Below are 27,438 nucleotides of genomic sequence, written 5' to 3'. Positions count from 1 at the left end.
TTAGGTCTTCTTGGATGAGTGACTTCTTTATCATTGTGTAATGCCCTTCTTTACTTCCGATAACTTTCTTTGCTCTGACATTGCTCTGTCTGAAATTAATGTAGCTATCCCTGCTTTCTTTCGATTGATATTAATATTGTATATTTTTCTCCATCCGTTTACTTTTAATTTGTACGTATCTTTATTTTTAAAGTCAGTTTCTTGTAGACAACATATTATTTTGGTCTTGTTTTGTGACCATTCTGATGGTTTCTGTCTTTTAATTGGTGTTGGGACCATTAATACATAAAACGATCATTGATATTGTTGAATTATTTTCTACCATGTTTGTTATGCTTTCTATCCATTGCCCTTCTTCCTGTTTTTGGTTTTCAGTCTTTTTTCTGACTTTGTGGTTTTAATTGAGCATTTTATATTGTTCCATTTTCTTTCCTTTCTGTGTTTTTTTTTACTTTTTTAGTGTTACCCTATACTTAACAATATACATTTACTACTAATCCAACTCTACCTTCACATGACATTATTCTGCATCACAGATAGCGTAATTTTAGATAGCGTAATTTTAGATAGTTCATTTTACTTAAACTATCATCAATTATATTGTTGCCATTATTATGTTGAAGAAACTGTTATTTACTGGATCAATTAAGAATAAGAAAATAACAGTTTTTATTTTACTTTCATTTATTCTTTCTCTAGGCTTCTTCCTTTTTCATGTTGATCTGAATTTCTGATCTATACCATTTTCCTTCTTTCTGAAGAACTCCATTTAAAAATTCTTGCAAGGCAGATCTACTGACAACAAATTCCCTGAATTTTTGTCTGAGAAAATCTTTGTTTTTCCTTCACTTTGAAAGGATAATTTCACAGGGTACAGACAGAATTCTAGGTTGTTGTTTTTTTTTTTTCTCTCACTATTTTAAATATGTCACTTTTCTATCTTCTTGGCTCATGGTTTCTGAGGAGAATTCAGATACAATTCTTATTTTTGCTCCTGTGTAAGTAAGCTGTTTTCTCCCCTGTGTCTTCTTCCAAGATTTTTTTTCTCTATCTTTGAAGTATTTTCAGTTTGAATATGATATGCCTCGGTGTAGATTTGTTGGTATTTATCCTTTTTGGTATACTCTGAGCTTCTCCGATTTATTCCAGTGTCTAACATAATTTGGGGGAATTCTCCATCACTGTTGCTTCAAATATTGTTTCCATTCCTTTCTTCTTATTCTGGTTTCTCACTACATGTATATTACACCTTTTGTAGTTGTTCCATAGTTTGGGGGTATCCTATCTTTTTTCAGTCTTTTTTTCCTTTACTGTTCAGTTTTAGAAATTTCTAGTGTCCTATCTTTCATCTCAGAGATTCTTTCCTCAGCCATGTCTGCTCTCTTAATGATCCCATCAAATGCATTGTTTGCATTTGTTACAGATTTTTTTTTTATCTCTAGCATTTATTTTTATATTTTTACTTAGAATTCCCATCTCTGCTTGTGTTATCCATCTGTTCTGGCATGCCTTGGCATATTAATCGTAGTTATCGTAAATAATTTATCTGATCATTCCAACATCCCTGCCATCTGAGTCTTAGTCCAATGCTTGGTCTGTCTCTTCTGTGTTTTTTGCCTTTTAATATGCCTTGTAATTTTTTACTGACATCCAGACTTGATGTACTGGATAAAAGGAACTGCTGTAAATAGATCTTTAGTAATGTAATAGTGGGTACTGGGGGAGGGAAGGCATTCTATAGATCTATGATTAGGTCTTAGTCTTTTAGTGAATTTGTGCTTCTAGGCTGTGACCTTCTCTAGTGCTTCTCAGTAACCCACCACTGGGTGGGACAGGATGGCTGTAGGGAGCTGGAGTTGGAGATTTCTTTTCCCCCAGATAGGTTAGGCTTTGATAAAACCCCAACAGGTTAGGCTCTAGTAATTCTTCCTCTCGAGGGCGATCTTTTTCAAGAAGCACAGAAATGCTCTGCTCTGGGTGTATTTCAAAGTGGCTGCTTTCCGTCTCCTTCTGCTGGAAGCTTAGGGGTTTTTTCCTCCAATCTTTACCTTGATGATCTGGTAGGGCTCTTAAGGATACAACTCACAAAAGTGTGGGTACCTAAGACTAGACACCCCTCTAGAGTTTTTAAGTCTCAGACTTGTCCACCTGAGCCTCATTAATTCATTAATTATAGCTTAAGCTTTCCTACTCTGGTGCTGGTTCTCACAGAGCTCTCTGCTCATCAGTTTCTGTTCTGGTGGGTTAGGTTTCTTTGTATTCACCTGTTTGTCTCTGTGGTTTTGGGAGCCACAGTTTGTCCTGTAACCTCAATTATCTGACAAAAAGCTAAGAAGAGTTGTTGATTTTCAGTTTGTTCAGCTTTTTACTTGTTAGAACAGACTGATGACTTCCAAGCTCTTTACATGTTGGACTGTAAACAAGTCTTCTCTCTAATTTTTTATGATCCATTTTTAGATGTTGTTAGAAATTTGTTATTATTATTATGGGCCTTTGAGATTAATGGAACTACATTTGGAGATTGGAGATTAAAAATATTTTAGGCAACAATCTGTTAAGAATCAAAATGGGAAATAAATTTCCTTGTGTCTTTAAATAAGATTGCAGAGAAAAGTCCTTTCACTTTAGGGGTTTCCCTGCACAAAACACTTTATTTCATTATGTTCACAAAGTTTTTCTGACAGTTTTAGAAGTTTTCACTTAAAAAAAATCCAGATCTGAAACACAAAGCTTAAAAGAGAAATAGAAAAAAGAGAAAAAAAACTTCCATTTATCCACAGTCATTTCCAAGCCTCAGTTCTAAATCCAACCTTCCTCAGCAATCTGTAATTATGGACCACAGCATTTAGCTGTCTATGTATAAGAAAAAATGAAAATTCCAAGCAATAACTCAAAACCTCCATAACCAAGCAAGCTACTTTTGATACGTAGGTTGTAGAAAATAATACTGTGGTACGATAATGATTAATTCCATTAACAAGCATATTGAACACCATCTCTTTGTGTAATTGGCTAGGTGCCGGTAAGTTAATCTTACTTTTCCAAAGCATTATATTTACTTATGAGAAGATAGAGTATTCATACAAGTTGGTATTAATTTTAATGTAACTTGTAAGGAAATGTAATGAAATCCTTCACTAGAAATAACATATTGTTCTGGAATGGGTGTCTTTGGGGTCAAGGGATCTGGGGTGCCATCTGTGACATTTGGATAAGTCACCTTACTTCTCTGAGGCCCCTCTCCTTCATGTGTAAATTAGGAAGTAAGAGCTCTTACAGGATTACTAGGATCAGATGAGATAACACTTGTAAAGTACTGTCACACACTTTCTATTGGGCATTATATGTTAGTTCCACTCCCTTCCATTCTAATACGTATATAAGTGCTCCTACATTAATGGAGAGCAGAAGTATTCTTTTGTTGGGGCCACATTGTGCTTTAATTTTCGAATTTGAATGATTTGACAACATTTAAAAAATTAAAGGAGTCCACATAAAACCTGGATTTCTGTTTTTTCCTGAAATTTACAGTGTCTGGGACCTCCATGGAGGATCCACCTGCTAGAGCTTAAGGGCATTGTGAGCTGGGTTTTGAAAAAGGTTCATGAACAGAGTATGTGCTTAATATAAACTTAAAGCTGTGGGTCTCTGACAGGACCTCTGATTCGAGCTGGCTCTCATGGGTCCTTAATGGGTTTCTTTTGTGCTTAAAGATGATCAGCAATGAAGTACGTAGCTTGACGTTACTGACATTCATCCACACAGATGGAGGATTAGCAAGGAGATAGATCTTTTCCAGTCCAAAGCTTAGCTTTTATTGGTGCACACATCCCCCAACCCCCTTCACCACCAGCAGCACATTCGCTGTCATTTCTAACCTATAAGGATTAGGTTAGAACACAAATAAGAAAAGACAAAGAGGGAAGGTTGGTGAACTTGGCAATGCCCTTCTTCATAGGCAGAACGAAACAAGACTATTGAGGCAGGTATCTGCATAAATCAGTCCAAAACAAATCAAAGACATTCCGGCATAAAGGGGATGTTTTGTAAAGGGGATGTTTTGCCTGAATTATGGAGCTAATTATCTCAGTCCTCCACTTCAGTGTTCCTGGGGGGACCTGGCTTAAGAATGCTTTCCCAATGAGCTGCCAGATTCAGAAGTGCAGAGAAAATGTGTTATTGTACCCGCAGCTGCGGAACCTGAGCCCGGTTGCTGCCTCTGTCCAGAACACCTGTTGAGAACAACCAAGCTCAGACTAGCATGGCAGGCTAGAAAATAAGGCGGGGGGGTGGGGGGTAGGGTGGGCTTCAGAGAAGGCCATCACGGTCTGCACGCTGGCAAGAGAAGAATGCCAGCTCCCAGAGAAGCCACTCCGGGTTGCTTTTTAAAATCTTTACAACTTTAACGCTGTCATAGAAGTTATAGATGATTTTCATTTTTCTGTTTAAAATGGATCTTTTTCTCCCACAACTTTTAGTCATAAAAAGGGCAACTTATTAATGCAACCCTTCTGCCTTCAAAGTATGAAATTAAAAGATTATTATAACTACAGGCAAGAAAGCATTTGGATTATGTGGCATTTGGAAATGACAATAAAGATTATCCATATGGTCTAATGTTGTCAATGTCTTACATTGCATTAGCAATCACCTAATATGGGCGTGATTTTGATTATGTGACTCATTTTAAATTCTGCTGTGTCCTAGGTCAATCAGAGTCAAGATGATTTACTAGAAATAGCTGCCATTTTCTTTTGTAAATGCTGCTGAGTGCTTTGGCGGAATTAGAATATTTTAGGACGTAATATCTTTGGCATTATGGGGCGATAGTCTTAAACCTTCTCACTTTATACCTTTCTCTTAAGCATCTCTCATTCTATTCTTGGCTGTCCCAGTACATAAAACAACCTCCGGTAGTAAGAACCGTAAAAATTTGCTTCATCTTTTTATTTGTGTGTCACTTCCCTTACGTTTTTATGGCTTTGTCCAGGTATCTGTAACTTGAGATTATGAGTTTTTGACGGTCACTGAGCAGGATGCAGAGGCCAGAATTAAACCGTGTCTCTAAAATAATGGGAAATCTCTCTAACTTCCGTGACCTTTTTGTATTCTCTTCCATGGAGGGAGGGGACATAGGGACTTACTCTTTTGCTAAACTCTCCACGGGACGCCAACACCTTGAAATTTCATTACCCTTTGCTCTGTTGACCTGCCTGGGTGAGGAACTAGTCTGGAGTCATGGGGAATTTAGTCATGTCACAGCCATCTGAGAAGTCAGGATATGCCATCCGATGCACCCGAGGCCTGAGCTCCCCTGCCCTGGGTAGGCTGTGTGTCATGCCTTCTCCCTTTCTGCACATCACCCAGTTGCACTCCTCTCTTCATTCCTTGCCTACTTTTGTTTTTTAGTTCTACAATACGCCTCCTAGATCCATCCCTGGATTATTTCAGTTTTGTTTGGCAGATATTTACTAGGAGATCTACTCTTTGACACTGAATGTAGAAAAAAATATAGTATAAAGTAACTCTAGAAGCTTCTCAGTTTAATGGATTATGATTGTATTGTGCTAGGGCCATTGGTCATTTTAATTTAGCGTATAGCAGGAACACAGAAAGTAATATTTTAAGCTGTATATTCCTGATGTCGCTGTGGGTTTTTTGAGGACGGGCAGAGGATGTTTTTCATCTCTGTGTCCGTGCAGTTGGCAGAGACCCTGACATCTAAAAGCCACCATAAATAGATGTTTTGAATGAATACCGATAACTCCATAGAAGTTATTCCTGCACTCAATACACATGTCAAGACCCCATCTTCCATTCACATTGCATGTCTATATAATGAACTCTTTGTCCTAAGGAAACTAGCCAAGAAGCGGAAGGAGACAATGAGCAGCACCCGGCAGGAGATGACCGTGATGGTGAACTCAATGGACAAGAGCTATGCCGAGCAAGGCACCAACTGCGACGAGGCGTTCTCATTCATGGACACACACAATCTGAACGGGAGATGTAAGTACCTACATTTCTTAGCTTCTAATACATTTCTGTGGTTCTTCAGGATGCTGGATAGTCCTGGGCAATTAAAAAAACAAACAAAATAATAAAACTCCCTGAAGAATCGTTATGCCCTGTTGGTTTCACCATCCCCTTAAGTGATTCCGAAAACTTCTCTGGGAGCGCTGGATTGCCTAGGAACGGATGATACTGCGAAGATGGTAGGACCAGAGCAGGGAGCACAGGTAGCCACAATTAAGTTTCTATAAAGCCTTAGAGAGCGTTAATGAGAAGGCTTTTTTTTTTCTTGAAGGAGAAGGCACCTGCTTCTCATCAACCTTTTTGTTGTTGAGTTCCTGTTCGTAAGCTAGCCAGGTGTGGAATTGCACAGTGAAGCCTGTTCTAAAACAGTTCGCTAAATTGAGTAACAAGTTAGTTGTTTATTTGTTTAGCTGACAGGTTCTGCCTTTATTATAGGGCTATTAGCGGCAATTAATAAGTTAAACTGTATTTGCGCTTCACAAGTCTTCCATCTCACACCAGGTGGGTAAACCGAGTTTCAGCTAATACCTTCCCGTACTACCACCTGTGATCCAGGTACAAGGCATTATTTTAGAAAGTTACCAATCAGATTGAGTACATGAAGAACAAAAAGGAGCAGTTGTTGTGTCCCTGGTGATCTTCTCAGAGACCAGAAGTAAGTCCCACGTTGGATGCCTGATTCTGTAGTGCATGGCCATGCTGGGTTCAAGGTCAGAGGTTTCTTTCCTGTATGAAATCCATGCCCACAGACTGCTGCTGATGCTGGCTGCAAAATTCAGCAAGAGGATGGAACAAAAATGCAGCTATCACCGTGCAGAAAGGCTGGAACCGTGACTGGGAAGCACAGAATTGGGGTCTCAGGGGCTGGGGAGCAGGGAGAGGCCTTATACCAGCGTGGACAATGTATGCCGCGTCCTGACCACCCACTTGGCCTGTTCTTTTCTGCAGCTCTCAGGCGTCTCCCCCCATCTCCCAGCCCCTTCTCCAGTCACTGTGCGGTCAGTGTCCACCTCTCCCACACTTTGCCTTTCTCCTACATTCAGTGAGGCTCCAGAGAGTTCTGCCGCTGACTGCTTTCTGTTTATGGTGGCTGTAGTTGCCTACCTCTTCCTACTTAGAGGCACTACATTTATTCTTCTACATGCACACCTTGCCCAGTGGACCAAGGGTTCAGCAGGCATGTCTGTCAGCTGTCACCCCAGTGGGGAGGGTGGCTCTCCTCACCCTCGGTCATTGCTCTTTGCCCTTTGGTGTCATTTTCAGTGCAGGTGACATAATCTATAGTACTCCAGTATCCCACAAACTACACCCCCTTTTTTCATAGAATCTTCTCTTTTTTTGTATCAAATAGTTTATATATATATATACATACATATATACATACATATATATATATACATACATATATATACATACATATATGTATGTATATATATGTATATTGCATTCAGTGACCAAATAAAAACAATTTGCGATGCACTCTTGTGGGCTGGGATGGGAAGAGTCCCGCCTACCACCAACAGGGTCAGAATCCTGGTAGTAGTGATCATTTCTTCAATGTCATTATGAAAGAGGCCACACAGAAAGGTGTTCTCACTTTCTAGGATAACCCATTAATGTTCCAAATTTCCTATTTCATGGTGAAACTCCTCACGCATAAATTTACTAGGAATTACGTGCCCAGAGTGGAAACCTACATGAGTAGTTTCTAGGCTTTTGAAGTTTGAACAACAGGGGATATTTGCCTCTGGACAGGAAATTTAATTTGGCAGTTACTTTTCAAAAAGTGAGAGTATCTGTAGAAATCCAGAAATGCTCAGGCAAAGAGGTTGCTGCAGAAACCAGCATCAGCTTCCATGGCTCATCTGCCATGAGCCATTATCTTGTGCCTCCTGTCAATAAAGCCAGTGGAGGAGGAAACACAGCAGTAGGCGTTCCATTTGTCCCCCACTCTTTGAGCAATGACAAGGTGCCATCGAATCCCCAACCATCAGGAGTGACCCTGACAGCAGACTTTATCGTAGTGCTGTCTTAGTGCCTTCAAAATAAAAGGCGAGCTGCTGAGGGAGGAAATGTGCAGGAGAGGGGTTCATTAGACCCCTAGGCGTCCAGCCCCAAACCAATTGCAAGTCTGGGTACGTCTGACATCTTTTAGGGTCATGAGGCAAGTAGCTTTTAGAAATGAGACACTGAAAAAAAAATGCAATTGGAAAATTTAAAAATAAGCACAAGAATATTTATGAGAACGGGGGATCTGTCCACCAAAGCAAATGGGAGTTGTACCATCGTCTTTTAAATTTTTTTTTAGTGTTTATTTATTCTTGAGAGACAGGTACAGTGTGAGTGGGGGAGGGGCAGAGAGCGAGGGAAACAGAGTGTGAGCAGGGGAGGGGTAGAGAGAGAGAGGGAGACAGAATCCGAAGCTGGCCCCAGGCTCTGAGCTGTCAGCACAGAGCCCCACACCAGGCTTGAACTCACAAACCGTGAGATCATGACCTGAGCTGAAGTTGAACACTCAACCAACTGAGTCACCCAGGTGCCCCTGTACCATCTTCTTTTAATATGTTATACCAGGGGGAAAATAAATGTGTATGGTGGGATTGGGCTTAATTTTTACAAAAGACAAGAGTATTTAAAATACATTTTTTTTAAAAGTGAAAATAAACACGGCTATTTTGTATCTGCTTTGCGCATGTTTACCAATGACATAAAAATGTCTGCAGGTAATAGGCGTTCTTCTCCTCGCTGACCCTAGCACATTTTATAAGTACTCAGGTTTTTTGTTCTTATTTTCATCAGTTGCTCTCTTTTTTCCTGGCAGTTTACCATAAACATGCATTATAAATATGATACCTCTTTAATTTAGAAAAATATCTTATAAATGACAGGCAGTCTGGATTCTGGTTCTTGGTCTGTCATTTATTAATTCTACATTTTAAAAATATAAACAGAAGTTTAAAAACACCATCATGAAGGAACTGCTTTAGGAGAGCTAAAATATATTAACGTGTCAGCAGAATAAAGATAACACACAGGTTTTTAGTACTGTATTTAGTACTGTGTTTAGTACTGTATTTAGTACTGTGTTTAGTACCTAAACACAGGTTTTTAGTACTTCTTCCCATAATAAAATGATGTAATTGGGTATTAGTGTCCTGATCCAAAACTTTAGCATCAAATAAATCATATAACTACATCAGAAAGTTAAGATTTAGATTTACGTTTAACCAGCTTAAACACTTGAGCACAGTCAAATCATTTATCTTTACACTTTAATGAAACTAAAGTGATTGTAAAGCACTAATCAATTAAGACGTTGAAGAGAGTTCACAAACTACTTTTAGAAAAGGAAATATCCACTTTAAATGAAATCAGATAAATTGGATGGGATTGACTTCCCCTCTCCATAACAGGGAGAGAGAAGAGGTCTAAGAGTTAAATCCTCAATCTTTTGGAGGAAAGTTTCAAAGAAAAATAAGCATTTTTTATAAAGATTTAAAAGACTAATAGCGCAATATACAGGCATGCAGCTTTCGTCTTAAATATAGTGCACATGAAACATCACCTTTGTTTTTCATAAACCAGGTCATAACTTTGTGGAAAGTTCTCAGAATATCCAAAATAGGAGGAAGGAGAGGAGTCAGCAAACTGCAAAAATTGACATTAAAATTCTTCAAAAGCCACGTGTAGACACCTTCTCAAACCCTTAGTTTAAAAAAAGAAAAAAAAAACAACTTGGTGTGATGCTAGAATTCTACAAGCAAAGGCTAGAAGTCAAAATAAAAGTCTAATGAATTTCTCGATTCAAAATGGCGGCAGAGGTTATGGGGGTTTTTCCTCATTTGTGGGGTAAGAAAACCTTTTAAGCGATAAAAGGGTACCTGCCTCTAAAATACAAGTGATTCCCTGGAGACAGCAGGGAATGATAAGATTGACCACATAGGCTTCAGTAGATGTCTGGCGTTTCTTCAGTCAAGTCTCTACCAGTATGGTGTCCTTCTGAGTGACCTTGGAGGGCTGTGTTTTCAGGCTTTGCCTCCTGCAACTGCTGACTAGTTCTTCTCTCCTTTACAGCTGTGTCTTCACCATCATCCTTCACAATGAAAACGAATACACTGAGCACATCGGTGCCCAATTCCTACTACCCAGGTAACAGATTCTTCCACTGTTGCATCCGTGCATAAGCCCTTAGCAATCAGTATCAGTCCACGCTCTCACTTTGCTGTCCATGATGCTTTAGGAGCTTAATATGTGTGATGTGTTGTAACCCGATGCTTTCTATGGCTTTCTGCGGGAAAAATGGGGGGCCTTTCATCAGTCATTTACTGTTCTCTCTCTTTTTACTTTCTCTGCATTGACCTGCTTATGGTGTATGACAGACCCATTTGTGCCAACTGCAATTTTAGGTGAGAACATTTCCCTTTATCACAGTTTATTGCAGGAGTAATTTACAAAGTCAGTGGCCACTCTGTAGGAGCCTGGAGTTCTAGTCTATATGATGCAGTGATTGTAAGCAGGACAAGGGGGTGGCGGGTGGCCTGGGGGGAGGGCAGAGATAATAAAAAGACTTTCTCCAAACAGTCTCCATTGATAAGAAGGGTTAGCCTCATGTTATGTTGGAAATGATACCAAAAGACTCAAATGAACGATCCCAGCTCTAGTATTTTCCCTTTCTGTGTTCAGAACTTCAAGTCAGATTTGATCCCAAGGAAAAACACAGTATGTCATCACTCAGCTGTGTATTTCTAAGAGCTGAATTCTGTAATGTGAGGTCGTAAAAGTAAAAATCACTTCTTATTTTCACTTATCACTAAGCACTAAAAACTTCAATTTCAAAAATAGCATTTTTTCTGATTATGCCAAATGTTATGCAGAAAAATGATCACAGTCGAGTTTTGGCCCCCTACCCCTCCTCCACGCCACTCACGGCCCCCGCCCCAGCATTCCAAAGTGTCTGTCACATGCTGGAATTTCAAAGGAGCTGATGTTCTTAGCAGCAAAGTGACAAGATGGCACTTTATAATCACATGGTGTATTATGTGTCAGATGTCACGAGAAATGAAATAAAATGTTAGCCCAGTGGGGCAGAATGCAGTGAAAATATGAGCTGTTCCCAGCCAGGAGCTGCAAAAAAAAAAAAAAAATCCCGTTTGTCCCATGTAAGAGGGTTTTGGAGAAATGGCATTACCTGGCTATAACCAAACCAACATGAGCTGCTATTGCATTTGAGATGCATAAATAACCCAAGTGTATCACAGCTGTGTTCTCTTTCTACTACTAACCTTACCGAAAAGGAGCACAACACAAACGACTTCAAGGTATATACCAATTCACCGTAGCAAGACTTTCATCCACAGCTGTTCGACTTTCTGCTTCCTAATTCTCTTTACAAGGGTTGATATCTTTGCAACACAGTTTTTCCCCCTGTGCTTCTCTTTTCTCTGAGTTGTTACGATTTTCGCATAGAGGGTCATTTGTTTTCCTTACGGTGTTTTCTGGGCTTAAGCAAGTTTGTGGCCTGAGTTCCATAGGAACTCAGACAGAAGTTTGAGAACGGACGTAAACCCAAATTTTTGAATTTGCATCATTTTGAGGGCTAACAAACAGAGCTCACCAACCCCCCTTCCCCCCCCTTAGAGTGCCAGCTATATGGGGAGAAGGCTGCATTTTTATTCTTTTCATACGTAAGGGGCACAAGCTAATTTTAGGCACCCGAACAATGTAATCTACATGCAGATGACATTTGCAGAATCTTTCGAGAAGCGAAGATTTGCGATTTCTTTGTGTGCCGTGGCATTCATCCTGCAGCTCCTCCAGTAGACGTTCTGACCTTGGGGGAGCTGGAGTAGGGAGGGCTGAGCTGTGCACCGTCAGAGGGAAGAAAACGTTCAGATTGCACAGCAGGATTAAGATAAGCTTATTAAACAAATATCATTTTTTAAAGTCGCTGCTTTGTTATTACAAACACTAATGACATCTTTTAAACTTGGTTAGGCTTCTCTACCAAAAGGGAATCACTCGAACAGACAATTCAAGTAGCAAACATGATGTACGTTTGTGAAAAGTAAGTCAGCCAGACTGACAAGTAAGTGTGATCACGTCTGGCTTACGTATGTACCAACGCAGCACACGGCAGTGTTTGCGAACTGCTCCCCCCACGAGTTTGGTGCAAATGTGAGTCTGTATATCCCATAGTAAGCATTAATGAGGTTATGCCTTGATACCATGGGAAGAAGATAAGCTGTACATCTACTCTGGCACATTTGGGGAACAACGCTATTGCAATTTACAATTAAGACGAGCAAATGCTCACAAAATTTTTGTGACTTGGAGCTTGGCACCCTAAGATCCTCTGTTATCTCCACCTTTTATTCTTATGTGCTGAGGTGCCCAGCTTAACGCACAGAGTTTTAGTACGCCTTTACATCATTGTCTTGCCAAGACAAAAAGAGAGACAGAGAGAGAGTAAGGGAGAGAGAGGGAGAGAGATTGATAGGTAGGTAGATAGATAGATAGATAGATAGATAGATAGATAACGATTGATAGATACAGATCTTTCTCGGTAAATAAATGCTAATAGATACTGATATCAGGATAAGTAGATATAATAGCACTCAGAAACATAGCACTCATTTCAATTCTAGTTCTTTCAGCTGGTTTGTTGAGAATTCAAGATAATCTATTAAAGGATATAGGTAGAATTAATTCCCAGTTCTTCAAAAACCATCAGAACTGTTAGTGAGAAGCTGTGTTCCTGATTTCCTCTTAGGCAAAGTTTGTAACTGAAAAACATTGTTAGTGGATAATTTTTAGGCAAACACAGGAAATCAGTGACAAATGGTATATATGTTATCAGTGATCATTCTTTTTAAAAATCACTAATTAAATCGCTAATTTTAATCACGAATCACTAATTTTGGTGGAATCAAAAATTTCTAATAGGGTAGGTGACCCAGTTTCGTAACACATATGGCACGAGAAACCTTCTATTCCCCCCTCGATATCTATGTACTCGATAATAGCACTCATTTCTTAGATGGCCTCGGTAGCGTTTAAATGCATAAAGATGGGTCCGCACGCTAGTTACGAGGCCGAGATCATAAGGCAGCGGGGGTGGGGGCGGGGTGGTGACGAGCATAATGGTAACAGTGGTTGTCGCTCTGGGAATTAAACCTTCCAAGAATGCCTGGCCCTAGGACCAGAGTTGTGTGGGAAGTTTAGAAGGTCAGTCCACAATGGAGGCCATTTAATTATGTTCCTCCCAAAAGGTACAGAACTGAGAGAAGGAGAGATGCACAGGGGGGAAACTAATTAATGTTCCATTTATTTTAGTATAAAGAACAGGACTTCCTGCTGGAGTGGCTAAAAGCTCCACGGGCTCAGTACTTCAGCAGGGACCCTGCACCCCCTTGATGAGCTTGGCAGTCGCCAGCAAGCAAATGTGATGTGAAAACATCCCGGCTTACTCGCGGCTGTCCTAATAAAATGGGAACATCCGAGTGGCTACATTTCAAAGCAAATCCAAATGAGAGACCAACTCATAAAATCAACTTACCACCCTTTTTTATTTTGTCTTTGTGTCTTTAGCCACCTTGTAGTGACCCAGGTGCCATTTCAGCAACAGCAACATAACTACACTTGTGTCCCACCTTTCATACCATGCATCCCCAGGTGCTTTGCGATGCAGATAGTACTGAGGTTTGAAAACCAGGCCCAGCTAACCGAGTGTCCTTGAGCTAAATTTCCTTTGGAGCTGAATCTCTCAGTTAAAAAAAATAAAAAAGGAAAGAAAGAAAGAAAGAAAGAATACCCATGGCTGAATTCCCTATATGGATAAACAATCTGGTAATTTTTTAAAAAAATGAACATACCCGTTTTTTATGGATGTTTTAATTCTTTATACCTGAACTCAATTTTGATTTAACATTCTCGTTTTAAGTGAAGGGAGCATTGTATTTTGTGAGACACATCCTCAGTCACAAAACGGCTAAAGGGATTCAGCACTATAATGAGCTAACCTGTAGCACGTCCAACTCTTAATCTAATAGCACCTTCCTGCGTAAGACGTTTTTTTTTTCCAAAGCTACAATTTCTGCAGTTCATTAATCTAATTTGCTAGGAGTCTTCCGTTAAAATATAGCCTCTTTAGGCTTATTTGACCAAATTTTGACATTAGTTTTGTCGTACCATTTGGTTTGACCTGTTCGAGGAATTTAAATGAGAAAATGTGTCAAGTACAAATAAGACTTTTATCTAGTCGTTACTTAGTTCATGGGGGATAAAAAAGCGATTATGATACTATTTTAGCCTCCTTTTTGTTATTGAGTGTTTAAATAAGACACCCCCATCCTAACGTGATGGGAGACTTGAGGCTTTGACCTCTGATCACCTACGAAGAGAAAACTTAACTATAAAAGTAAAGCACAGAATTAAAACGACCTGTAATTATTCACACAGTACTATTGCTTATGCCCTGTTTCCTTTTTCTCCTCCTCTTTTCTCCTGATATGTACCTTCTTAAAAGTGCCAATAAATGGTAAGTTCCCCCATTCACCCACGGAAAAGGTGTGGAGGGATCGGGAGTGTGTGTCTTATCTGTAGATTCGGACAAAGCCAGCTGGTTCTGCTGCGTGCCGGCCTGCATGTTAGCTCTTGTAGAACATTCCATGTGTGATGTGCTGGTCCACAGTCTTCTGTCAAGCTTTCCGTCACTGGCGCATGCAAGGGACCCATCAGACCCAGTTCCTTTTTCGATTTCCGCTTTCCTTGGATTTCATGTGTCAAGTTCATGTTTTCATCGCTAGCTTTATAAGCCAACCCATTCTGTGCACTTTTATTTTGCTCACGGAACATTTGTACGGAGTTTGTTTATTACTTCATCATACAAACTGGTCAACGGATCTTTGGAAGAATAAATACAAGGCTGGCTTTGCGCCAGGCCTTGGTGAAGTTTCAGGCTGAAACTTCCATAAACCTCAGCACCCAAAGGCTGAAGGGTTCCTCCCAACTAGCTTTGTGAAAGCGATATATCGTTTGGACTGCTTTGTAAAAACGGAGATCTCTGCCTCATGCCTATCAGTATCGCCAATCCCATTCAGGTTTCTAAACATTTAACTTTCGCTGGGCCACCACCGTAGGGACTGTGGTGGCTGTAGGTGGAAGGGATGGCGCCGGCAGCTTCTTCGCGTTCTCGGGGGCCCCGCTGGGCCTCCCTCACGCCCTTCATGGCCTTCTCTTCCCAGACGAAAGCCACACGATGGCCAGCGACACCAGCAGCCTGGTGCAGTCCCATACTTACAAGAAGCGCGAGCCGGCCGACGTGCCCTACCAGACCGGGCAGCTTCACCCCGCCATCCGCGTGGCAGACCTGCTCCAACACATCACGCAGATGAAGTGTGCCGAGGGTTACGGCTTCAAGGAGGAATACGAGGTGAGAGCCAGCTCCGCGCGGGGCTCCTTCTTGGCCCCCCGGGCCTGCTGCCAGGCACTGTGCTCCCCACTGCTGCAGCGGGGCGACGGGACCCTGTATTTCATCCAGACACCCGTTTCGACCTGGCGATGAGACTTACTGCTGGGAAGGTAACGTACGTAAAATGCAGAGAGGAGGGAGGATCCCTTTCCCTTATTCCCCAGAAGTGCAGCAAGAACAGAGGCCTGCCAGGGTCTCTCCCCCCATTCGTGATTATCCTTCTTGGCTTTTTGTGTGATTAAGAATGATGTGAAGTCCTAATGCTGTTGTGGTGGCTGTCCGGGAAGAAACTGTCCCCTTAACACAATTACAGGCCAACCAGTGATGTCATGTGCTGGAGACGAGACCACAGTGAAGGGACTGGCTCATGTCACGGCTGTGACAGCTGTTGTCCCTCCAGCCCAGAGAGCATGTGGCTGTAGCAGGATCTAGGGCAGGCAGCTTTCGGGAGCATCTCCAGGCATGGTGACGTCCTCCTACCTTACCTGAAACGCAGGGCTCTCTTTACCACCTCCGTCGTTAGCTAATTCCTTCCATTGGCAAGTCATTCAGGAACCGGAGGCAATTAACTGATCTGAAGAAATCTGTTTCAAAGAGGCGTACCATCACTGGAGTGTGTGTTGGGCAGGGCGGGGGGGGGTGGGGGGGGTGGTGGTGGCTGGTGAGGGGAAGGACTTCTCTGTGTACCTTAATGAGTAAAATTAGTTCACACTCATTGGTGAAGAAAAAGTAGCAGCATACATACAATAAAAACAAGGTTATATATACATCGTAGCTTTTTACGTTTTAGAATGTGTTTCCAGTACTGCCCTTACCTAACCACCTCAAAGCTGCAAAACATTTTGTCTGGAATTAAGAGTATTTTAGGGGCACCTGGGTGGCTCAGTGGGTTGAGCGTCTGTCTCTTGATTTTGGCTCAGGTCATGATCCCAGAGTCATGGGACCAAGCCCCGCATTGGAGTTCAGCACAGAGCCTGCTTAAGATGCTTTCTTTCCCCCTCTGCCGCTCTCCCTCACTCTTGCACTCTCTCTCTCTAAGATAAAAATAAAAAGAGTATTTTAAAAATCACTTCCTCCCGCCTCTTACCCTACGAGTTTCAAACTCTGCTTCTTTCTCCTCTCAGGGACCTCATGATACTTCATTTCATGCCCCAGATGCTGCGTTGTCTTGAGTTTAGCTCCGTTTCTCAGCTGAGTTGCCAAAGATTTCATTACAGCTGCCAGAGCTGCCCCACTGCTCTCCTTCTTTAAGACTGGCTCTTGGGGCGCCTGGGTGGCGCAGTCGGTTGAGCGTCCGACTTCAGCCAGGTCACGATCTCGCGGTGGTCCGTGAGTTCGAGCCCCGCGTCAGGCTCTGGGCTGATGGCTCGGAGCCTGGAGCCTGTTTCCGATTCTGTGTCTCCCTCTCTCTCTGCCCCTCCCCCGTTCATGCTCTGTCTCTCTCTGTCCCAAAAATGAATAAACGTTGAAAAAAAAAAAAAAGACTGGCTCTTTAGGCCAATGCGGACAAATGGACAGACACACACGCTCCACTCTACTGACAAGGGCATCCTCGTGTGTTCCCAGTGACCTCGGCTCAGAAGGCTGCTGAGCTACAGAGACTAATGCAAACCAGGCCTTGAGGGTTGGATTTCAGTCCAGGTGGTAGTTTCAGATGAAGTTCTGCATTTTAGCAACCCTGAAATTCTTACATCTACCTTTAGCAATTTAACTTCTAACTCGGTGAAACTGACCGCCTTTGCATATTTCCTCATGCACTTTTAAAGGCTAGCTTAGGAATTAATAGGATTAAGAAGAAGGCTTCCAAAAGCATTAATATCTTATGAAAGACAAAATTAGGTTAGGGAGAAAATAGAAGCGTAACAAACAGAGATAATGTCTCCGTTCTCTCCAATATTCTGAATGCATACATTGCTCAAATGTTTATTAAAGATGTTAAAGTCAAAGAGATTAGTTATAGGCTCAAATAACAATTCATAAAATAACCTGAGTCCAGTTTTTCATGAACTGTATCAAAATACCTCGAGACTTCCTGTAACACACTGTAGATGATGCCTATTTGAAAGTGCACAAAAAAATCATTTCCCACTCATATTTCCTGAAGAAATAAGATTTATAAGTGCAAACTAAAACAGCAGATACTCATTTTAAACCTATTATAATTGATGATTTATTAAGGATTGCTACACTCTGAAATAAAATGTTGTATTAATTAATTACATTTCAAAGAACTTTTTTTTTCTCTACATTCCGTGGATCAGAGAAGACTGCTGAAAAGTAACGTCTATGTATACCAGATCATCCCACTGCACACCTTAAACTTACACAATGTTACATGTCAACTATATCTCAATAAACTGGGGGTAGAGATGCTTTCAAATACTTTTAAACACCCAAACCATTACCAGTTGGTTGGGTTCTTTTAAAGAAGGAAAGAAGAAGAAAGGGAAAAAAATTTAAAAGAACCTACACTAGTGAGAGAAACAGGAACAAACAGGAAGGTATTATGGAGAGAGTTGCAAAATGGAGAGTTCTCTTGGGGATAATCCTAGCACTCTGTAACTTTCAGGTTAAGTCTCCCCACCTCCCACTGCCACCATGGGGTGGCGTGGGGTGGGGGTGGGGCGCTGACATAGGAGAGGGGGCCGTGGCAGGACACGCACAAGGCATGTGACACTTGTGCAGGGGCACCCATTTGCGGGGTGCTGCAGGGACAAGAGTCACCCCCCGGGCATCCCACCTGAAGTCCTGCCCTGGCCACCCTTCCTGGTGCATCGCTGAATCCCGTGCCCTCATGTTTTTAGAGGCACAACTGAACAGACAGGAATCAACAGGGCAGGGCAAGGTCCCGGTTACAGTTACCTTGCTTTACTTTCTCAATCCTCAGGGGACATTTACTCTAGCGTGAACCTGGAAAACCCTTAAGCGTGTATTTTTCTGAGTTTATTTGGCTTTTAGAACTCTAATGCAACACACCTCTGTGAACCACGTGGTCAAGTATGCATTCTTTCGTTTTATCGACTCCGAAAGTCAGGAGTGCCCTGTCTGCCTGGTGTGGTGTCAACTCTCACAGATCGAGTCCTGAGAGGCTATGGTTTGGGACACAGGCTCTGGTGCCGGACTGCCTGTATTCCAGCCCAGCTCTGCTTCTTTTGGGCTGTGTGACCTCGGGCAAGCTACGTAACCTCTCTGGGGCTTTAGTTTCCTCATCCATAAAATGGAATAACTATAGTGTCAACCCCATAAGCTTGTTGTGGGGATTAACTCATTTAGCATCATAAGTACTAGAATTGAATCCGGCACTTAGTTGAAGGTTTAACTAGTAAAAGAGAAACATACTAACTTATAGTAAGATCCAAGAGAAGACTTCACACAATGAGCTTTACAGGGAGACTGTGTCATTTTTGTGGCTTCGGTCCATCTCTGTCATTTCTTGTGGTCAGCACTCTGAGGATAGAATGAGCCAATCACTTTATGGCACAGTACATTTTCGCTTCACCTATAGCACTAGGTGGATTCCTTATCATGTTTGAGGTATCATCAAAAGTTCCCATTAAATGGGGGCACTTGGATGGCTCAGTCAGTTAAGTGTCCGACTCCTGGTTTCGGCTCAGATCATGATCTCACGGTTTCTTGAGTTCAATCCCCACAATGGGCTCTGTGCTGACAGCGCAGAGCCTGCTTGGGATTCTCTCTTTCCCTCTCTCTCTGCCCCTTCCCTGCTCACACTGTCTCTGTCTCTCTCAAATAAATAAACTTTACACTTGATCTTAGCCAAAAGGCCGAGAAGCGATCAAATAAATAAACTTTAAAAAAAGTTCCCATTAAAAAGTAACTTAAGGAAGTAGGTAGGTTTGATTCTATGGACAAAGACTTGGAGAAAATAAGTATTTCAAAATATATGCTGTCACCTTTTGTTGCTTAAAGAGTATTTTCATATCAAAATTAGGAAAGTCCTAGGGAATGGTGTGACTACAGACCACAAAATGCTCTTTATTTTTAAAAAAAGTTTCTGGTGGTATCTTTGGCAGCCAAAGATGGAGGAGGGGCGGTTAATTCAACAAGTTGCTGCACTCATTAATTCACCAGCATGTACTAAGCCAGTGCTGTGAATCTGCTGCTGCTGGGTGCTGGGGATGTGGAAAACTTTCTGCCCTGCCAATGGGAAGCTCACTGCGCTGGAGGAAGTAGCCATGCAGGGACCGTGGCGCGGCCATCAGGTTAAACCCCACAAAATAGATTTGCAACAGTTCTTTCATTGACACTGGGGGCACGCTGCTGAGCCTAGGGGTACCAGGCTGGGCTAGAATGACTCTTTCTTCAAAAAGTAAGTGGGAGTTCAATGTTTATAGCAGCACTCTCAACAATAGCAAAATTATGGAAAGAGCCCAAATGTCCATCAACTGATGAATGGATAAAGAAGATGTGTATATATATACACAATGGCATACTACTTGGTGATGAAAAACCATGAAATCTTACCATCTGCAACAACATGGGTGGAACTGGAGAGTATTATGCTAAGTAAAATAAGTCAGAGAAAGACATATCATGATTTCATCCATATGTGGAATTTGAGAAACTTAATAGAAGACCATAGGGGAAGGGAAGGAAAAATAAGATACAAACAGAGATGGAGGCAAACCATAAGGGAATCTTAAATACAGAGAACACACTGAGGGTTGATGGAGGAGAGGGGTGGGGGGGAGGGAGAAATGGGTGATGGGCACTGAGGAGGGCATTTGTTGGGATGAATATTGGGTGTTGTATATAAGTGATACATCACGGGAATCTACCCCTGAAGTCAGGGTTACACTATGTGTGAGCTAACTTGACAGTAAATAAATTTAAAAGGAAGGAAGGGAGGGAGGGAGGGAGGGAGGGTAGAAGGAAGGAAGGAAGGAAGGAAGAAGTGAGAGTTAACTAAGAAAAAGTGGAAGAGGGAGACTCCAGGCGGACACAAAAGCAAGACACAGTGGCATACTCAGAAATGGCAGTTAGTGCTGTGAACCCGAATCCCGGGAAGGGCTAGGGGTCTGATCACAAAGCGTCCCACCAAGAAGCTTGAACGTCACTCTGAAAGCCGTGAGAAGCGAAGAAACAGGTAACATGAGTCTCTCCGGTGTTTGGATGGAGACTCGTTTCTGCACTATTTAGCACAACCTAGTTTGTAAACCTTATTTGTACAAGGCACACAGGAATTGCTTGAAAGATAATAATCAGTACCAGGAAAAGTAAAGGAGAGAGGGAAACTATTTACAGAAAATGTAACGTGAACTACAACGCCCCGTTCCCATTCAAAAAGATGCTATGGAATGCTTGGCTTCAGGACTCACTGAAGCAATGAATGACGATACCTCTCTGGGGATAAAATGTCAAGAAAGTGTTCAATTGCGGCTTTGACTCCACAAAATGAATCCGTTTGTCTTTCTGGTTTTCTTCAACCCATGTATATTGGGGAAGACCAGCGATGTACATTGTAAAATAGTTTTGAAATAGTGACCTGCTCTCTGTTGACACTGTTTCAACCAATTCGCCTTTATCTTTTCCAAGACAGCAATGTCTGAAAATCGTCCTAAACATGAGGAGGATTCATTACTGTTCAAGTAGCTGACAGAAGTGTGTCCAAACAACAGGGAAAACATGTGGTGGGGGATGAGACCGAGCAGCACTGAGCGCAAATTTTATATTTGATTTTGTTCTAACAAGATCGTCATATGGTGTATCTCACCAGGGAAATGCAGTAATTTGATTCAAAAGAAACTCAGACATGAATCCCAATAAAAAAGTAAACATGCTGAATTGGACAGAAAATGGCAGGTTGTCATCACAGAGCGGATCAGGGATCTCGGGAGAAAGACCGAGCAGAAAGGGCAAGTTTGTTTACATTGCTGCCGAAGAGGAACTGTTCTTTTTCCCAGCAAGCAAAGAGCCGTCTGCGCTCACCCCTCGGGGGAAAATCTGTGGGTTTTCTGTGCCAAAAATAGGAGAAAGGAGATAGCTGTGCACAAGGATCACGAGGTAGGACTGAGCCATCCTGCCCCTGCAGACGTGGGGCTTTAGCAGCTGGAGTCAAGGTGACTCTGCTGTTCCTCCCTGAACCTACAGGCCCCATCCTAGACATGGCTTTCCTGGGCCCTGTCACTTACTGAGCTAGCAGCATGCTCCTTACTGCCACAGAGAGCCTCCCTGGGGACCCCGTGGGGTTGGAGAGCGAATTTCTATCCCTTTGGGGATCCAAGCAGGAAGGACATTAACCTTATGGAGGACCACAGTCATTTAATTCTGAAAGAGCACATTTTGCTATCATTATAAAATTAAGATAAAGGAAGGACAGCAATTTAAAACTACTCCCAGATAGGGCGTCCTGAAAAACACAGATGGTACTGTTTCGTTAGCTAATAATCAATATTGCTCTGGGGCACCAAAATTTATTTTCCAATTACTGGAGCTAAAACTTATAAACCTAAGTAACTCTTTGCAGCCTGCTCTGGAAATGAAAATCAGTGTGTACATATATATCTAAATCTGTTTAGAAAACTATTACTCTCACCCCACCTACCTCTCTCCTATATATTTCTCAAGTGTACGAGCACTGGTTTTTAATTTTATAATTGAACATGGAAAATGTTTTTCAGCTCAATTGAAACTGGGAAATTGAAGATGTTATGCTAAAATCTACAGGCTGAAGTACAGCCTATGCATTTATCTCCTTATAACGCTTTAAAACGAAATGTATGGATTGGATATTTTCCCCTCTCATCCTTCCCCCACCCCCTTTTTTCTAACTAAAATAGCTGATTTTGTTACGTGGAAGCACAACGTTAACATTTGATGCTTTTGTTCCAAGTTGTGGCCAAGTTCAGAAGGAAGTCTCATTAAACATCTCAGTTGCCCTTCAAAGTCCGTTTTTTGCTAACTTGCCTCCTACCTCAGGGAAGCCAAAGAAACCTAAAAGAAAACCACCCCGTGAAAACCACCCACAGTCTGTGGACATTGCAGTTATAATCCCTTGATCAGGTTTAGATGTCCCTTAGATTGGAGGCGCCCTTGGCTGGGAAGACAGATGTGGATCCTTTGAGGGGACGACCAAAGAGTGGGGGAGAACAGCCCTCCCTGGTGGTGCCTGTCTCTCCCCTGCTGGAGGTTGGTTGGCATAGGGAGAATCGTACATACTTCTAGAAAAGTTTTAAGACCAGTGCGCATCAGCGTCTTTGTTGGGTTTTGAAAACAGAGGCAGGGGCAGGTGGAATAAAAGCTACTGTGTGTTACTTAGCTGATAGAACCGTTGCCTGGCACGGCTGGTCCGTGCTTCTGTGCACAGTCCAGGGTGGAGGCACCCCCTCCCCGCTCACCTCCAGCCCACGCACTTTTCAGATGTGCTTTTCAGTTCCCATTTCATATTCGGAGGCACCAGCTGAGTCAATCAATTGCCACAATCAGTGCAGGTTATTTTCTGTTCCACAGGATACAAAACAAACAAAGCAAAACCATTGAAAGCTTAAGGATGGGGAGTCGGGGGAAGCATTGGCAAACACTGTAAATGCATTAAGAATCACAACAGCTGTGCCTCCGATGGCTGTAGCAGCCAAGTGAGTTTTGACATGTTTTTTTCCTTTATTACGGCGATGCTCAGCCGGTCCACAAGAAAATGATAAAAAACTTCTATCTGAAATTCTGAAGCTGCTTCAAGCTATTTGGGACAAGAGGACTGCATGTGTTTATAGATCCTGTCTTAATAGATAAAAGTTTCTGCGTACTTCTAAATAATGCAATACAGAGGGTTGATTTTAGTGGGAGTACTTGGTTTATTTTCTTCTAAACCGTGACTCGAAAAGGGTCTGTTCTATTTGTCACGTGCTTCATGTTGCCACATTTGCTTTCAGGACCTCGTATGTGTAAGCTGGTTTTTTTAATTCAGTTGCCTTTTTCCCGTACCCCTGATAATATCATGTACAAGCTCAAACCTCAGAAAATTTGACTAAAAATTGTTATTTCCTGTGATTCTGCCTCACCGCTCCCCCATGAATGTTGATGGTGGTAGACATTTGCCAGTTTTGTTAGAAGCGCCTCTGGTCAACTGTCTGGTTTCCCATTTGGAAGCTCGTTGTTAGAATTTTCTTTTCTACCCTGGGAGAAGTTGAGTACCTTTCCCACTTGTTAACATGCTTTTAGTGTCAGATGCCATTAGGTACAGGACCCGTCCCAGAAGGGGCTGTAAATGTGCATGTGTCCTAGCTCTCACTGACCTCATGGGTGTCAGAATCAGTTGGATGGAGTCACCACCCACTAACTCGGTCTAGCTCGGTCATCACTGCCCACTCCCTCACCCTCACGTCCACATCAGCAGGTTACAAGTCCTGAATGCTTACCCTCCCCACCATTCTGACATCCAGCCCTTCTTCTCCAACCCCACTGCCTGGTCCTCATGTCTTGTGTGAGCCATCACAAGAGTCCCCTAACTTGTCTCTCTTCTTCTCTCCTCTGCGGTCAATCTTCTTTGTAAAACACATGTGTTATCACATTTGATACTCAAAACTGTGCTGTGGGTTCCTTCCATAAATTAGAAACTCCTCAGCGTACTAGTAGGACCTCCACGACATGACGTCAGCCTGCATTTCAGGCTTTAATTTTACCTGCAGGCACTTTCCACCATGTGCCTTATGATCATTTTTCACACTCCCAAGTACTTTCATGTCTCTGGGTGGTGCTTCACCTTGTGGCCCCTGCTTAGAGTGACTTCCAGCTCCTTCTTCATGTACCTGATGCCCTCAGACCCAATTCAGATATTACCTCCTCCTGGCACTTTCCTGGATCTCCCAATCAGAAACAACCAGACCCTCCATAGTCTCCTATCTCTGAGCTCAAGTAACATAGTAGGTAACATACTAATTGATAATACAGTGGGCAATATATTAACTGATAATGTGGCAGGCTATATATTAATTGACTTATTCAATAGATAGTTGACGAATACTGCTAAATGGAAGTTACATTATATTTGCTAAATTGATTTCTGTGTGTTTAAACACATACACCCTTAGAAGGGAAGATTAAATTAAGGGTGGATAAAATTATGACAAAATAGGGGCGTCTGGTTGTCTCAGTCGGTTAAGCATCCGACTCAGGTCATGATCTCATGGTTTGTGAGTTCAAGCCCCATGTCGGGCTCTGGGCTGACAGTATGGAGCTTGCTTGGGATTCTCTCTCTCTCTCTGCCCCTCTCTCACTCATGCTCTCTCTCTCTCCCTCCCTCTTTCTCTCTCTCCAAATAAACAAACTCAAAAAAAAAAAAAAGAATGATGACAACATATATGCTCACAGTGATTTAAATCATCATATAGGATTGAGCGAATTAGCAACAGCCAACCAGAAAAAAATTGTGCTGACCAAGTAGAACTGTACCAGTAACCAATTATTTAAAACTAGTACCAATGGACATGGTTCCACCTGTTCATTTCACTCACCGAATGTCAACCATGTGTTTAAAAATTTTAGAATGAATATTTGTGACCCTTGTTTGCTTTAAATTTCTTATTTAATTTAAATAGAAATAATGTTGGGGTGCCTGGGTGGCTCAGTCGGTTAAGCGTCCGACTTCAGCTCAAGTCATGATCTCACAGTTTGTGGGTTCGAGCCCCGCGTCGGGCTCTGTGCTGACAGCTCAGAGCCTGAAGCCGGCTTGCGATTCTGTGTCTCCCTCTCTCTGTTCCTTCTCCGCTCGCACTCTGTCTCTCTCTCTCTCAAAAATAAATAAAGATTAAAAAATAATTAAAAGTAAATAAATAGAAACAATGTAGGATTATTTAGGTGAGACTTTAACATTACTATTCCAGGAGAGATACTGTATATCATCATACAAAGTTTCAGAGCTCATAAAAGCAATTTGTGTTTCCATGGACATATTTCATCTGGGAGCAAGGTTTTGAGGGGTAGACTTTTCATAAAGTCTTACTTGCTCTTAGCGTTTTGATGATGATGTTGATGGTACCTCCCTCTAATACCTAATGTGTTCAGTACTGTACGGAGATTCACGTGCACACACACATACACGCGCACATGCACAGGGATATTTCTAACCACAAAGCTATTACATTATTCTACCCATTGTACAGATGAGGAAATGATTTCAAAAGGCCATGCTGCTATTGAATGGTAGAATTTATCCCATGTCTGTTGACTTTAAAGCCTGTGTTCTTTCCATTGTGCCAATCCCTTCCTCCTGCAACACCACAGAGCTACAGACCTATGGAAATTAACCTTGTGTTTTATTGCTATGACTTGTGATTTCATGGCAGGAGTGTTATTTTTCCTCTCTGTGGTTTTGTTTGCTTTGAAGTGTTCTGTCCTTTGGCAAAGGACCCATCCAGCCCTGGGGTCCCTTTGTCAGTGCCAACGCTGATACGTTTCAGCATTTCGGCAGCAGCAGATGCTACCCATTAATCTCGCTCAGTGCCCAGATCTGAGAGTGAGGTCACTCCAACATTGCTCTTCTCCTGCTCTAGTTTTTTGTTGTCAGGAAAATACAGGAGACTCATCCTGTAGATACCAGCCAGCCTGGCTCATTGGAAATTCACCAGGACCAGTTATAAGCTAAAATCAAGCTACAGCCTTGGAGAGCATGGATTCTATATGCTGCTTCCCTCAATTATTACTGCCAACCAACCCAGTAGAGGGAAGAAGGGAGGGAGAAAATGAATGTGTGAACTTGAGCTTTGTGTGAAAGCCCAGGGTCTTCTAAAAGATCCCTTCTGAAAGGTGTTAAATTTCTTTTCAATGAGATGATACAACACAAGGATGACAGTGTTGTTAACTGGATTTCTGACCTTCAGGCGGAACCAACACCTTTAAGCTTTGACTGAATGATACAAAAAATAACTAGCTGGAAAATCAATCATTTTTTCCAAACAGTACTGCTGTGTAGTAGAAAGGACAATAGATTGGCAAGCAGAAGACTTGGGTCCCCAGTCTTCAACCTGTCATGTCGCTGAAGAGTCTACTGAGACAGGCCCTAATGCTGGACCCTTGAGCAAATCACTCAACTTCCCTGAAGGAGTCCAGTCAGTTGTGAACACCAAGTGCTCACTAATGTGATATTAGTGATCCCCTCAGGGATGCCAGACTTCCCGCTTGGTTGACATGTTTTCACGGATGGGATTTTTTCCAGCGGGCACACTGAGAGCCACAGCCTGGCGGTCACTGCTATGTAGAGTGCCAGCACTCAGGATCCACAGGTCGTTCTCTGGCTCTCCCTTGCCAACGGTGAATTTATTCAGTATTTCCGAATGGGGTGGTTTCCTTCCCCATACGAACTTTCTATCTTTTCCTCCCCTCCATTCCTCCAACTCAACCCCTTCCCAGTCTCACTTCTAAACCCCATCCCATCTCCAAAACACTAAGAACTCTGACATGAGAGGGTATGCTAATAATATCAGTACACTATTTTTGTATGAAGCCGTCACAATGTCTGAAATGTGTTTACAATCGTAATTCCAATCTATCTTTAATCCCCAGTGTCCCAGTGTTTAAGGATCATGAATAATAAGGAAATCTACAGAGTAAATGTTTTGAATTACTTAATTTATTCCACATTTCATGTGGTATAAACTCACTTTATTGCTACATGTATTATTCAGACCAAAATATAATGTTGAATGAGAGCCCATAATCTTTTTGACCTGCCGTATCACTAAAAAGAAAGTAAAAGTGCTAACTTCTCTGGTTTCTTCTTTTGAATCTTTTGAAATAAAAGAAGTTCTACATCCATATTGAAATTCGCCCATATTACTCAGTATCTTATGCATTTAAAAAACTTCTCACTCCTTTTATCTTTTATTGTTTCCCTTTAGGGATACATGGAAAACCTTTTATCTGTTTACTTTTGGGAAATTATACAAGAGATACTGAACAATTATAATGTAGTCAGTGTTAAT

The 27,438-nt window shown here is 41.9% G+C and overlaps 1 protein-coding gene across 1 annotated transcript in view; it reads left to right on the top strand.

The window, feature by feature from the left end:
- PTPRM (protein tyrosine phosphatase receptor type M) overlaps positions 1-27,438 on the top strand; it is a 595,371-nt gene that overhangs the window by 442,197 nt on the left and 125,736 nt on the right. The window contains exons 16-20 of the mRNA XM_047090212.1: positions 5,858-6,009; positions 10,111-10,185; positions 10,416-10,442; positions 14,561-14,572; positions 15,279-15,466. Of these exons, the coding sequence (XP_046946168.1) occupies positions 5,858-6,009; positions 10,111-10,185; positions 10,416-10,442; positions 14,561-14,572; positions 15,279-15,466 (454 nt within the window). The remainder of the gene's footprint in view (positions 1-5,857; positions 6,010-10,110; positions 10,186-10,415; positions 10,443-14,560; positions 14,573-15,278; positions 15,467-27,438) is intronic.

Source organism: Lynx rufus, unplaced genomic scaffold (genome assembly GCF_022079265.1).
Source record: "Lynx rufus isolate CCGP_SWC_20201006 ecotype Redwood Valley unplaced genomic scaffold, mLynRuf1.p SCAF_29, whole genome shotgun sequence".
NCBI lineage: Eukaryota > Metazoa > Chordata > Mammalia > Carnivora > Felidae > Lynx > Lynx rufus.
Note: the sequence above shows the minus strand (reverse complement) of the source record. Positions and strands in the feature narration are given on the sequence as shown.